We start from the raw sequence: 13,640 nt of genomic DNA on the forward strand, positions 1-13,640 counted from the left end.
TGTTAAGCTGGTTCCCGTTATTTCCTGCGTGTCCTTGTGTTGGATGAAGACACAGTCAGGGCAGGTTGGGTGTTGCTGCTGCTCAAAGGTAGTTGTCAGCCCCACGTTGCTCTAATTACACTGATCATTTAGTGGATGTGGATCCGAGGTATTGAGGGACAGAAGAGGACACTTTTGCTCCATACTACAAGGTTGTGACTTGTTTCACGGAAGGCAAACATGGACAGTGTTTACGATGCCAGTGTTGGTTTTGTCCTTTGTCCATCTCCAAGTCCCTGGGTGACACAGCTGAGTCTGTCGCTGGGTGTTGGGTGGCTGGAAGAGGGCTGTGCTGGTGGAAAGGAGCGTTTCTGCAGGGCCATGCTGCCTCCCGGTGGCTCCAGAGTTTATTTCTTAATAATAAAAATTGCCGGTATGAACAGCTATGAGTTCTAAACCCACACATTTCATCCTTGCAACTACAGCTTGAAAATTCAATCTGATATCGCAATACTTATTTTTAGCAGGGCTGATTTATTGAGGCAGCAGGCCAGTGTCTGAGCTAGTTCATCCAAGTCTTGTTGAGCTTGGAGGAGAGAAGGCTTCAGGGAGACCTCATTGCAGTCTTCCAGTACCTGAAGGAAGCTTAGAAACAGGAGGGAGAGCAACTTTTTCCATGGGTAGAAAGTGACAGGACAAGGGGAAATGGTTTTAAACTAAGAGAGGGGAGATTTAGGTTGGATATTAGGAAGAAATTTTTCACCTACACTGGAACAGGTTGCCCAAAGAACCTGTGGATGCCCCATCCCTGGAGGCATTCAAGGCCAGGTTGGATGGGGCCCTGGGTTTTTACAACACCACAATATTTTGGGGATGCCCAAATCTTAAGCAAAGAAAATATCTGATAGACTGACCAAAGCCACCACCTCCTCTGCACTGGGGCTGGTGACACACAGCTCAGCTTTCAGTCTCCTGAGATGATCTGGGCTCTCTTGTTCTCCAAAGGATGCTCAGTCCCCGAGGGCTGCTCGGTGTGAGAGAACAAGCGGTGGTGCTGCTTGGCTCTTGGTAAAACTTCAGCAAAATAGAAGTTGTAATGGAGTTTTTTACCATTCCAGGTTAAAGCCAGGCTCTCGGTGCTGCAGCCGTTCCTTTCACCCCCCCTCGGTGTGTGCCTGCACTGGCAGTGGTTCCTGGGGGAATTGTTATTACCTGTTGCTCAGCCCTCCCTGTGCAGAAGCAGTTGCCTTTGGGAGATGGACTGAAATCTCTTCATCCTGAGAAGAGTGGCAATTAATTCTGATCTTTCAAATATTAACCAGAAGTCCTGTAAGAGATTATTTTTTTTTTTCCTACCAAATCAATTATTGCACAACTGGTTGGGTGTGTTAGTACAAGATGAAGGGTGTGCTTTTGTCAAGGTAGGTCCTTGTTACTGCCTGAGAAATGACAGTGGGTTCCATGCTGCTGCAGTCTGATCCGGTTTGGCAGCTCAGCGAGCTGGGCTGTGTGTGAATGGGTGTGTTATGAAGCAACAGCTGATAGCTGCTGAATATTTAATGCATTTTTTCACATATGAGTGTTACCTGCTGCAGTCCTCTGTTCACAGACCACATTCTGCTCCTTATTTCTCACCTGTCTCTTTCCCCCTGAGCCTTCCTGCTGGCTGTTATTGCTGAGTGCAGGGCAGGGGGTGATGGGGGTGCAGACCCTCGATGTTTAACCTGAGGCTTAGGTGCCAGCTCGGTGGGCTCCGAGCAGCTGAACGCTTTGCAGAAGAGACGCGTTTTCTCGGGAGCTGCACAGCAGAGTAACCTCTGCCCCAGGCACTGAGCCCAGAAATCACTGCCTGGCCAGGACCCAGATAAGCCACGGGATTAACTTTGTCCTGTGCCTGGGTGCTGGCTGGTGAGAGTTGGTGAGACTCTGAACTGGTCGGTTTGGGCAAGCCGTACCTCCAGACATGGGAACCAAGCTGCTCTGCTTTGTCCTCGCCTCGGCTCTCCTCGCTTACTACCTGTACACCCCTGTCCCGGAGGACATCGACGAGCCCTGGAAGGTCATGCTCCTCTCGACTAGCTTCAGGGTCATGGGACACCTGGTGAGTGCTGGGCTTGGTGTGGGGCTGGCCGGGGAGAGGACGTTCCCACTGCCTCTGTGGCTGACTGAGATACGGCAACGTGTACCTGCCATACACGTGTATATTTTATATATATATATGGTAATATACTAAGTGAAGGACAGTAGTATCTGAAATTAAGCATTAAAGTTACTGTAGCTATGGCTATAAAGAAACAGAAAAGATTTAATTGTGCAATCTTGAAAAAAGGACATTCAGAGGAACTGGAAATGTGGCACAAAATGTGAGTATGGATAGACAAGTGCCAACAAGTTTATTTTGCTTTGCCATCCTTTGTAGCTGAAGCACTCCTCCTTGAACTTTTCCTGTTTCTCAGAACCTGTATATCAAGCTTCCTCAGAAGTATTGTCTTGGGTGTCAGAGGAAGGGAAACTAGAGCTCTTAAACTTATTTTTTGTGGTTTCATAGGAATCCACTGACAGAATGAGCCTAAAAACTACACCAAGCTAATTAGAGGGGTGATAATGCTAGAGCACATAGAAATTAAGCGCGCTCTCTCTGTCTCTCTCTCTCTCAAATCTTTTTTAATACCACTGCAATCTTGCCTACCAAACAAAGCTATTTAGCTAAGCAGCACGGAACTGTATGTCGTAGTCTGGAAGGCAGAGGTATTACACCCTGTCTGTAGTGATATGGCAACATTGACTGACAACAATGCAGTCCTTATGTCTTTCCGTGCTATTTTATTTATATATATATATATATTCCACCCTCAGCTTGTGCTGTGTTTCAGTCATGTTACATGACTGCTTCAAACACAGGTAAATGATCGGTGAGGCTGCACAGCATGTCATGGTGCTGTAGCTCCCACCCCTCATGTGCATTAAACTGGAGCTGCTTTGGATCCAGCCTGGACTTACTGTGCGCCGGGGCTGCAGCAGCGCGCCCGAAGCCTGAAAACAAGGTCAAAGATGAAGGTCCAGGGGGAGGAGAGCGGCTGCGTGTTGCAAATGTCTTTCTGGGAGGCTGTAAACGTTTTGAGACTGCTTTGTTCTCCACCGTAGAATGTGTTGAGAGGAGGGTCTAAGGAGCCAGCAGAGAGGTTTCCATGTTCCCTTGAGGGACGTTGCTGGAAGGCGTCTCTACAGCACGAACTCCTGGGCTGGTTCCTCCAAGGTGCTTAACAAAGCACAAGGAACACAAAACTCCAGAGTGGTTGGTTTTCCTCTTGCCCCTGTAACTGCAGTAACTTCAGATCAGGGACAATGAGACTTTTTAGATGAGGGTATGATATCTTTTTGTTTTTATTTGACAATGGCCTTGAACCCGCAGGCAGCAGACCAGTGCTTTGCTACCATGTAAAACGTCCACCTCTGGAAAAATGAACTCTGAGAACACCAAGGGCCTCAGTCCTGAAGCTGAGGGAATTCCTCCCAACGTGGAGGAGTGTCACAAGCTCAGTGGAATTCCAGCAGGACTCACTTTGACCTCTGTATTTATTTTTTCAAGACGCTAATCCTCCGGGAAAATACAACAGCTGAGAAATATTTATATAAACAGTGTAATCACTGGATAAAAATATGCAGTTTTGGCACATGTATGTATTGGTCTTCATGGAGCTTCTGACAAGACCTGAATGTTCCCTCTGCCCTGTGTGCCAGTTACTGCCTGTTTGTCTTCATCTCAGTTCCAAACCACAGAGTTTGGCAGAGCTGCTGGTGTCACTTGGTCCAAATCTTCAGAGTGGTGACTCTTAAACATGGTGCTGATCACTATCAAGTGCTGTCAGTAAGGTCTCAGCTGTATTCTCTTTCCTTCTAACTTCTGAAAAAGTAGGGTATGTGTAGAATATAGTTGATTTAAATATAATCTAAAGTAAACCAAATTAAAATCAAGCAAACCAGCAGGGTTAGGTGGTGTGATGTGCAACATCCAACTCTGAGTGCCAGATTTTTTTACCTTTCAAGAGGTTGTCAGTTAAAGTGTGGGGGGTTTTGGATGCTTGTTTTGCATTCTTATTGGGAAGAGTAAAGCATCTCTTGGAAAGCTAAACTTCTGACAGGCTCTGTGCCAGGCTGGGCATTTTATTTCTTGGCAAATGATATGATATGGATTATCTCCTTGGCATATCCAAATGCCAATTTGGGGTTTGCTAATTACTGTGCTTCCCCCCTCCCAGTCTTTTGCACTTGCAAACTGGCAAAACACCATGACCTTGGACATCCAACAGCAACTAAAAACATCAGTACCTTATCAACATTCTTCTCATAACAAATCCTACATGGAAAGCAAAACACAGCTATTCCAGCTACTAAGAAGAAAAATAACTCTATCCTGGTGAAACAAGCGTGCACCCACAAACTGGCAACCCTGATGTCCCTGCTGGGTGCTTCCCAATGCACTTTCCTTTCTGAACCATTGGTAACACACTGTTAGCAGCAGTCATGGGAGTGACTGTTTTACCAAAAAGCTGCAGTTTCATAAACTTAGGGATGTTATTTCAGTTATCTTCCAAACCAAGCGTTGTGATCAGATTGCATCAGTGTGATTGCAGGGTTGCTTATGGCTGCTCAGACAAGGAATTGCACACTGGCCTGAAGTGGAGGAAAGCACTTTCTTTTACTGGCTCAGCAATGGGGAGCAGTGGTGTCCTCTGGGCTGCCTTCCAGCCACCACCACCGAGCTTTGCAGGGGAGCAGTGGGGGAGAAGGGAGTTGAACATCTCAGGCTGGACAGTGCAGACAGCGACTCCTCTGAGCCAGCAGCGTTTGGCTTAGTGACTTCCACAGAGACTTTACAGACTTGTACAGGGAGTCAAATGGCTTTGTGGAAATTTAACCTCTAAGGCTGTGTTTACAATGCTGCTTTCCCTTGCCTTGGGCTCTAGGCTGAGGTTACTGACTGGCTGGGACTCATGAACTATATGGAAGCTCTGATGCTGATCACGACTGCTGAGTACACCCCACCCACGTCTGATGAAAATGTCACTGTGACGGACACAGAGCTCAGCAATGTGGCTGTCCGTCTGTTCCTGCCCAGAAAGCCATCTGAGGGGCTGAGGAGAGCAGTGATCTTCTTCCATGGTGGAGGATGGTGCTTAGGACATGCAGGTAAGCTCTTCTGTCAGCACCAGGGGTCCGTATGGAAGATCTCAATGACTCGTGGCAAGTGGTGCCTTTTGTTTTATGGGATAGGGGCAGGGAACTGGCTTTTCACCAGTGAAAATGCACCAGTGCTGGAGAGGGTGCTCAGTGTATCCTGAGGTGGAGGGCAAAGGGTCTGGTCCAGGGCTCTGCTGCTGTCGTGGCGTTTTATCTGCAGCCCCTGGCTTGGTTACGTGGTATTAGTGGGACAAGGGGGCAAAACTGGGTATTGTAATAAGGGAAGAACATCCACGTAGGGGTAAAAATCCTTGGACTTGTCAGTGTTGGGTTAATGATTGCACTTGATTATCTTAAAGGTCTTTTCCAATCGAGGTGATTCTGGGATTCTGTAAAAATCAAATGGAGATGTAGAGACTGGGGGTGTCATTGGTTCCCAGCAGCTCAGTTCTCGGACACTTCCCCATACCCCTTTCTCAGGGAAGGGCAAGGGGTATTTATTGTTCCCTGAAATCTATTTTGGGGAGTTTTGCCATATCTGTTACTGCATCTTTATTTCTCATGAACGTGCTCCCAGGAGGGCGAGCGTGTTTCTTTGGTTTTGGTGACAATTGTGCTCTCAGTGCTCGCCTGATGCATGGTGTTCTGTGGTGTGCCCAGAGGGGCTTTCTCAAATCATAGCATCCCAGACTGGTTTGGGTTGGGAGGGACCTTAAAGTTCATCCAGTTCCAACCCCCCTGCCAGCAGCAGGGACACCTTCCACTAGACCAGGTTGCTCAAAGCCTCATCCAACCTGGCCTTGAACACTCCCAGGGAGAAACAGCCACAGCTTCTCTGGGCACCCTGGGCCAGTGTCTCACCACCCTCACCCCAAAGAATTTCTTCCCAGTATCTCATCTCAATCTACTCTTGTCCAGTTTATAACCATTGTCCCTGTTCTATCACTATGGTTCTGTTCAGTGTGCCATGCTTTTGCTATGACTTTTTCATGAGTGATTCATCTTCCAGTCACCCTCTCCCCTGGAACCCGTCTTCTGCTTCTCTTTGGTGTCCTTCAACGCTTATGGGTATAAGTTACCATCTTGACCATCACCCAAATGGGCACCATAAGTGTAGCAGATACGGCTGAAGTTCACAGCTATCAATCCATAGCTCACTTGAGTGGCTGAGCTGCTTGTTTTGGGGAGAAGGAGCCCAAAGACTTTTCCCAGGCAAGCTCTTTAATTTTGGTGTGTGTATGCGTAACCAAGAGCTCAGTCTGGCCCCGGTGTGTTCTTGGTTCTGTTGTTCTCTGCTGTGAAAGCTGAGCCTCCAGGACTTTGTGCTGTGTAGTGCTTGGAAGTGTAAATAATGTCCTTTGTTCATCCTTTTGGGTAGCATTCCAGCAGTAGTCAGATTGCTTCTTCCAGTCTGAGCTTCTGGACAAACCCATGTGTTCTGTGGCCGCATGGCTGTGGGGGCTTTGGAGAGTGCCCAGAGGCTCCTGCCGAGGGGAACACGTGGTTGTGTGTGTGCCTGTTCTCAAAGGTGCTGTTGTAGGTTCTAAGTGGCTCATTTTATTTCAGGCATGAAATCCTATGATCGTCTAGCAAGATGGACTTCAAACAGGTTAAATGCTGTCGTGGTATCAGTCAAGTAAGAGATTCTCCTTCTCGATGGGATGAGGGTTTGGAATTAATGACTCTATTTCAATTAATCTAATTTTGCAGTATCTTTTACTTTGATCATATATTTTCCTGGTAGCTGTAAGTATTTGCAAACAAAAGCTGTCGGGGTTGCAGGGGTGAGTGGTGGTTGGTGGTTATTTTGGATATTGCTTTATGAAGTTGGGTGGGTAATAAAATAATTTATCATCCAGGACAGAGTTCTGATTTCTCTGGGCACAGAAAATAATAAACACTCACCAACTAGGGCAGATGCTAGCAAGGCTTTTTCTATAAACAGCAGGAGGTAACACATTTCTGCTTGCCTCTGACAGTTACAGGTTGGCACCTAAGTACCATTTTCCCGTTCAGTTTGAAGATGTGTACGCGGTAACGAAGTTCTTTCTCCAGAGAAATATCCTCTCCCAGTACGGGGTGGACCCGGAGCGGGTCTGTGTTGCAGGAGACAGTGCAGGTGGCAACTTAGCTGCAGCTGTGGCACAACAGGTAAAAAAACAAAACAACAAAAAAGCCAAAACCAAACCAACCCCCCCCCCAACTTGTTTGCTAGTTCAACTTTGTCATTGTCATTTAATGAACTTTACAAACTCCTGAAAAACACCTCTGCTCAAAGCGAGTGCATCTCTGAGGCTCCAGCCAAGCCAGGTGACTGAGCCATTTCGTGCCATCAAAGTAGCTTTGATGTGACCTTTATGCCCTAAAAAAAGGCTCTCTGCCCTATAATCAGGGCATATATCGCTCTCTCCTTCAGCATATTTTAACTGTTTTCAGATATATTGTTTGAAAAGGGAATTTTAGCAGTTTGACTCATATGGATATAAATAGCAGCCAAAAAAAGGACTAAATGTTGTGGTGTCATTTAATCACACGCAGTTTCAGCACCGTTCATGCTTCTCACTCAGGTTTGTTCAATAAAGTCAGTGTGATGTTGCTCTCTTGAGGACTTATTTGGATTGTAATGAATCTCACTTGGAAAGGTTGTGAATTTGCTGTGGATGCTGAAGGCAGAGGACGAGGGAGAAAGTGGACATTTATTAGTGAAGAAGGAAAAAGGATGGTGTGTATGAAATGTCAGTGTTCAATTCATCACATTTTATTTTTTGCATGTCTAAAATGGACAGAATCGTAGTTGTTTGAGTTCTAACACCTCAGGGCTAAAAAACCAAACAGATGGATAAGCCCTAAATTGTGTGAAATATTTAAAGGAGCCCCAGAAATCAGCAATTTTTAAGCTATAAGAATAGAAATTTTCTGTAGTTATAGAAGAAGCATTTGTTACTACTTCAGAAGGCATCAATGCTTCCAAAAGTCTCAATGCTTCATAAAGAATATTTCCCAAATATTGTTATCCTTCAGCATAAGAAAAAAAATTATATTATATTTGATGTTTGAGCATTTTTAATACAATGTACTGTTTTAGGTCACCTGCCTATGAATTTAGAATTTATTTAAATTAATCTATCCTGGTTTTGTTGATAATCTTATTTTGCTTTTGTTGTTAAACACGTGTGTTAATTTCTTAAGATCTTCTGTCAGTATGGGAGAACCAACACTTTTTCACTGACTTTTGTAATTGTTTCTCTTTTCTTCTACAGCTCTTAGAGGACTCTGAAGTTGAAACTAAGCTCAAAGCCCAGGTTTTGATTTACCCTGCTCTTCAGTCCCTGGATCTGAATTTGCCATCTTACCAGGAAAACGCAGACCAGGTGATTTTATCCAGGTCACTTACGGTCAAGTTCTGGAGCGAATATTTCACTTCTGACTTGGCTCTGAGGGACGCGATGGCCTCCAACAGGCACGTCCCGCTGGAATCGAGCCACCTCTTTCAGTTCGTAAACTGGAGCCAGTTTCTGCCCGAGGAGCTGAAGAAAGGTCACGTTTACACAGGTCCCGTCTACGGCAGCTCCGAGCTGGCACAGAAGTACCCGGGGTTCCTGGATCCGCGGGCAGCCCCACTGCTGGTGAGCGATGCCCGGCTGCGCCGCCTGCCCCTCACCTACATCCTCACCTGCCAGTACGACGTCCTGCGGGATGATGGGGCCATGTACGCCCAGCGGCTGCGGGCAGCGGGTGTGCCCGTCACCCATGATCACGCCAAGGATGCCTTCCATGGGGCAATGACGTTTATCTCGGCTCCAACTGATCTAGCTGTAGGGCACCGGCTGGCCAACAGATACCTGGAGTGGCTGGATGAGAACCTGTGAGTGCAGACGTTGCTCTGGCACGCCTGGCTCCCCTTCGCTGGCTGCGGCCGAGGGCCACAGGGAAACGGGAGCCGTGTGAGTTTTTGGGTGTGATTGCCGTCTTTGGTGTGTTGCTCCACAGCATCTGCATTGCAGCGTTTCTCCTCTTCTCTGGCAAGAAAATCAGTCTGATTCTGACCTCCGTGTGCTTCCACTGCTGTCGTCTGAGCTCAGAACCCCAGAAACTGCTGGGGCTGCCCTGAGTTGTCTTTCCTGGCCTGGAGCAGAAGGGTTGGTGTGCACAGCCCTGCCTGTGCTGCTAGGGCTTCCCTGAGCCCAGTGCGTGGGGCTCCCTGTCCTGGGTTTCACAGAATCACAGAACACTGTGAGCTGGAAGGGACCCACCAGGATGCTGGAGTCCAACTCCTGTCCCTGCACAGGACAATCCCAACATTCACACCATGTCCCTGAGGGCCTTGGCCAAATGCTGCTGGAATCTTGCCAGGCTTGGTGCCATGAGCACCTCCCTGGGGAGCCTGTTCCAGTGCTCCACCACCCTCTGCCTCAAGAACCTTTTCCTCATGGCCAACCTCACCCTCCCCTGCCACATCTTCCTGCCATTCCCTCTGCTCCTATTATTGGTGTCTGTGGCTTTTTGTTTCTTCCCATCATGGTGTCACGGCAGCAGGTTTGGGCAAATGGGCAGCGGTGGCATTTGCACCTGCTCAGGGCTCCCTGTCCCCTTTGACGCACTCCCATGTTCTGCGGGATGTTGCCACCAGGCCATGGGGTGTGTGGGGCCCTGTTTCGTGAAGGAAAGGCGGTGAGTGAAACCCTGTCCCCTGCACCTGGGGTTTGGGCTCTTGTCCCTCCAGCACAGTCTGAGGGAAGCGCTGGAAAACCAAATGGGATGGGTGTGATGTGGTGCAAATGTTCTGCTGCTGGGATTTCTTGGGTTTTGTTTGTGGGTTTTTCATGGTTTTTTTGTTTTTTGTTTTTTTTTTTTTTTAAATCATCTGTCTTTCTCGGTAAGTACTTCCTTGAATCCCTGTCCTAGAAGGAAATAAGGTAACAAACCAGCACTGGATATCCATTGGATAAAGGGAGACTGTGAAGGCCCTCGCCTTACAGTAGCACTGCCATGTGTTTTATACACTACTTAATAAATAAGTTATGTATCCTGTGTTCTAATTATCCTTAAAATTGTTTAGCAGTTTTTACATAAGGGTTTTTAAAGATAAAATTAGCTTCATAGCTTTATAGACTTGAAAAAGAAACAGTTCAGCTGTCAGTCTTGAACGACTGTCCTCTATGTGAATGTTTTGTGTCTTAAATATAAACCCTAAAAACTTTGAATGATGAACGCACACGTTGGTCGGCTCTAAACTGATCGTGACCCACCACAAACATGTACCTCTAGCATCCTGCTTTTTTCTTTTGCATAAAAGACACTCAATCTTCAATAATTCAGTTGTTTGTTTGTTTGTTTTTTCTGAGTGTGTGTTTCAGCCAGGTTGTATGGGCTGTATATGGAATATTGCTGTGTTATATTGTCCCTCCGACAAGCAGGAGGGAGCACCTAAGGCTAGGAGAGCAGCGGGGTGCTGCTGGGTGCCCCTGCCCCCTGAGCAGGGCTGAGGGTCTTTCCTTGTGTGCTGTAGCTCCTCGCAAAGCCTGGGCAGAGCTTCAGAGGTGGGTCTTGCCCTTACCTCTGTTCCCTCAGCCAAATGCTGATGGGAGGCGTTGGGAAGGGTTTGGCAGGGGAGGCAGGCTGCTGCCCGCTGGTTGTTGGCAGAGAAGGGAGCCTGGGCAGGGGTGAAGCTGTGCCCTAAAGGTCATCCTTAAGTTAGTGGAGAGTCTGACCAAGCAGGGTGTTTAGGAGATAAAACAGTGAAAATGTTGGCAGTGAGAGGAGCAGAGTGAAAGATGCCTCTAGAAATGATCTTTCTTGTCTTTAGAAAAGTTTTATACCTGTAGGGTAGTAGAAAAATTTATGCTTTTGGCAAAAATGGCAACAGTCTTACAGCCTCCCCCTGCGTGTTTCTGTACACAGATGTGCTTTGGAGAACCCCTGGAGCTGCCTGCACACCACAGCTGTGGGGAAGGAGCCCCAGAACGCATCAGTCCGAGGGCTCGGGGTGGCAGAGCCCAGGCCAGGTCTCACCCGCCACCTCCAGCGTGGCTGCAGGGCTGGGCTGCTCTCCTGGGAGGAGGAGGAGGAAGGCTCCAGGGTGATGTTTCCATGCTGCAGCCAACAGCAGTGAATGCCCTTTCCTCTTCCTGGGAGGTGGAGGTTGAAAAAAGGCCGTTATAGCTTTTGGGGAGCAAAAGAAATCTGTGTGTTGGACTTCCTGAAGCTTACACTGTTAATGAAGACCTGTTCCTCCCAGGGGAAAAAAAAAAAAAAAGAAATTAGTTGAATAATTGAAGCAATTTCATGTCTTTCCTCATTTTCAGGCCCTGCATATAATTAGTACAAATCCAAATAACAGATGGCAAAGTGCTGAGGGGAGCGGTTGTCTACGAGATGTGCATTACAGAGGCACTTTATGCAGATGACATCCCGCGTACGGCTGTCGCAGCGCAGGCTTGCTCAGCTGCTCTCATAAACGCGAGGGGTGACGGCTCCTCGTGTTGGAGGGGTGATGGCTGGGGGGGATGACGGCCTCTCGGAGCCCCCCGTTCCTGGGGATCAGCCAAGCAGGCTGTTTTACTGCAGGGCACCAGCAAAGCTGGGCTGGGAGCGGGTCCTGGTGCCATGTACCTGCGCGAGGAGCAGCAGCACTGGGGGTAAAGTGAGGGTGCTGGAGCGTGGGCTGGTTCAGGCACCTGAAATACCTGCAGCACCCCACAGGCATCCATCCCCTTGTGATGGCAGCCAGCTGGGGAGAGCTAAGAGGTGCTTGGATGCATTTTCCTGGCACGAGCTGGCAAACGAACATCTGAGTCCAAACACAGCGACTTTGGCTCGGGGACAGAAGCAGAGGAGAGCTGGCTCGTGTTTGTTTCAGAGCACAGTGAAACCAGGTACTGCTGGGCTGATGTGAGCCAAGATAAACCAAAGGAAACGTTAATTCTGTTCCTTCTTTGTACCAGGGGCAGAAGCAGCATGAGGCTTCTCTTCAACTGGTTCATGGTGGCCAGTGCAAGGCATTAATTAATTTCCCCTAGTAATAATTTATAACCTAAAAGAATATTCCCATGTTCCATTTTGCTCATGGGGATGAATCCTGGGTGGGGGTAAACATTCCTTGTTCAAAAGGGAGAGGCACCACATTTCACTCAAGGTCAACTTTAATGACTCATTCTAATTGGTCAAATGCAAATACATCATCATAAACTGCTAAATATGCATGACTCATTTAATAGGCCTCAGTCTAATATAAATTGACTAATGGGTATTTAATGACAACAGACGTGCCTGACTCCAGTTGTGTTTCTTCTCTGAAGCCCACAGGATGCTACAGAACCCAACGAATTTAACAGCACAGCGTTGATCTACAGCCGGAGCCTGCCCTCCTCTCCCAGTCTTGCCAACTTGCTTCAAACAGGCTGGGAGCTGCAGGGTTAAACCTGGGTGGCACCATTTCAACAGAGCAGTGAATTTATTGGTTTTCCTTACAAATTGCTACTGATATAAAGCAGTGCTCTAAAATGATGGTTAACGTAAGGAGTTACCTTTTATAAGGTTTCACTTGGCCATTTAAGGAAGTCTCGTTTGAGTCGCTCGTCTATTGTTCACTTTCTGCATGTACAGATTAAATTGTTCCCCAGCACTTCCTCCTCCATAAACTTCTTCCATCATCAGGCAGAGACGATGACTCACTTGTGATGAGTTCTTTGTTATCAGGGCCTGTTGTGTTCCGTTTGGCATTTCTCACGGCAGGTATGGTGATACCAACGTGGAAATGAAGCAGCTGCTGCTGGTGGGTTCCAGGCAGCTCTGATGTCCATCTCGGTGCCACCTGAGCTGGTGCTCTGCAGCACCTTCTGTGAACAGACACGGGGATCATCGAGCTGCGAAAGCTTGAGACAAGTTACTGCTGATGGTAGTAAAGAGACTGAAACCCCTCCGGCCATTGGGACACAAGGTGTGCAGAGCTGGAAGACTTATTGAGCCCAATGGAAACCCCCACTCACTCCTTCAGCTGGTTCCATGTGTGTTGTCCAGTCTGGCTGTCAGGACGTGATGGTTCTAGAGCAACAGCAGCAGCTCAGGGCAGGTGCCAGGTGCTCCTCCAGCTTCATGTGGGCTTCTGTCCCATTCCATCCTACTCTTACCACCATGGGAGAGAACAACAGTAGCTCCTGGCCCTTGTAAAACCAGGGAGCTGCTCCATGTGAAGCACCAACACGACCCACAGCACCGCTGAACTAGCGAGTGCTTTCAACATCTTTGTTTTCTGATTGGCTTTTTCAAATATTCATTTCATCGCATTGGGAAAATCCAGAAACTGCTCTTCTGTATAATTCGCCAGGGTCCAGTAATGCTGGACACGTGCTTGTGCTCATTATTTCCAAACTTTCAGGGACTGAAAGCTAATGAGTTACTTAGCAGTTTATTTAGGTTTTTTCCAGCTCATGGTGGTTTTTCTGCAGCCATCTACATGTGACCTTCGTATTTCCTTCTGA

The 13,640-nt window shown here is 47.6% G+C and overlaps 1 protein-coding gene across 1 annotated transcript; it reads left to right on the forward strand.

Moving 5' to 3' along the window:
- Positions 1–1,942: 1,942 nt before the first annotated feature.
- AADAC (arylacetamide deacetylase) lies at positions 1,943–9,029 on the forward strand. The gene is made up of 5 exons (XM_010172831.1): positions 1,943–2,080; positions 4,947–5,169; positions 6,727–6,796; positions 7,140–7,311; positions 8,421–9,029. Exons 1-5 carry the CDS (start codon positions 1,943–1,945, stop codon positions 9,027–9,029), a joined length of 1,212 nt encoding a protein of 403 aa, XP_010171133.1.
- Positions 9,030–13,640: the final 4,611 nt, after the last annotated feature.

The sequence above is a fragment of the Antrostomus carolinensis genome, unplaced genomic scaffold, assembly GCF_000700745.2.
Source record: "Antrostomus carolinensis isolate BGI_N321 unplaced genomic scaffold, ASM70074v2 scaffold4470, whole genome shotgun sequence".
Lineage (NCBI taxonomy): Eukaryota > Metazoa > Chordata > Aves > Caprimulgiformes > Caprimulgidae > Antrostomus > Antrostomus carolinensis.

Coding starts and splice junctions, on each gene's coding strand:
- AADAC (XM_010172831.1), top strand. CDS start 1,943: ATGGGAACCAAGCTGCTCTGCTTTGTCCTCGCCTCGGCTCTCCTCGCT. Junction 5,170..6,726: donor ATGGTGCTTAGGACATGCAG/GTAAGCTCTTCT, acceptor ATTTTATTTCAG/GCATGAAATCCTATGATCGT. Junction 6,797..7,139: donor GCTGTCGTGGTATCAGTCAA/GTAAGAGATTCT, acceptor TGCCTCTGACAG/TTACAGGTTGGCACCTAAGT.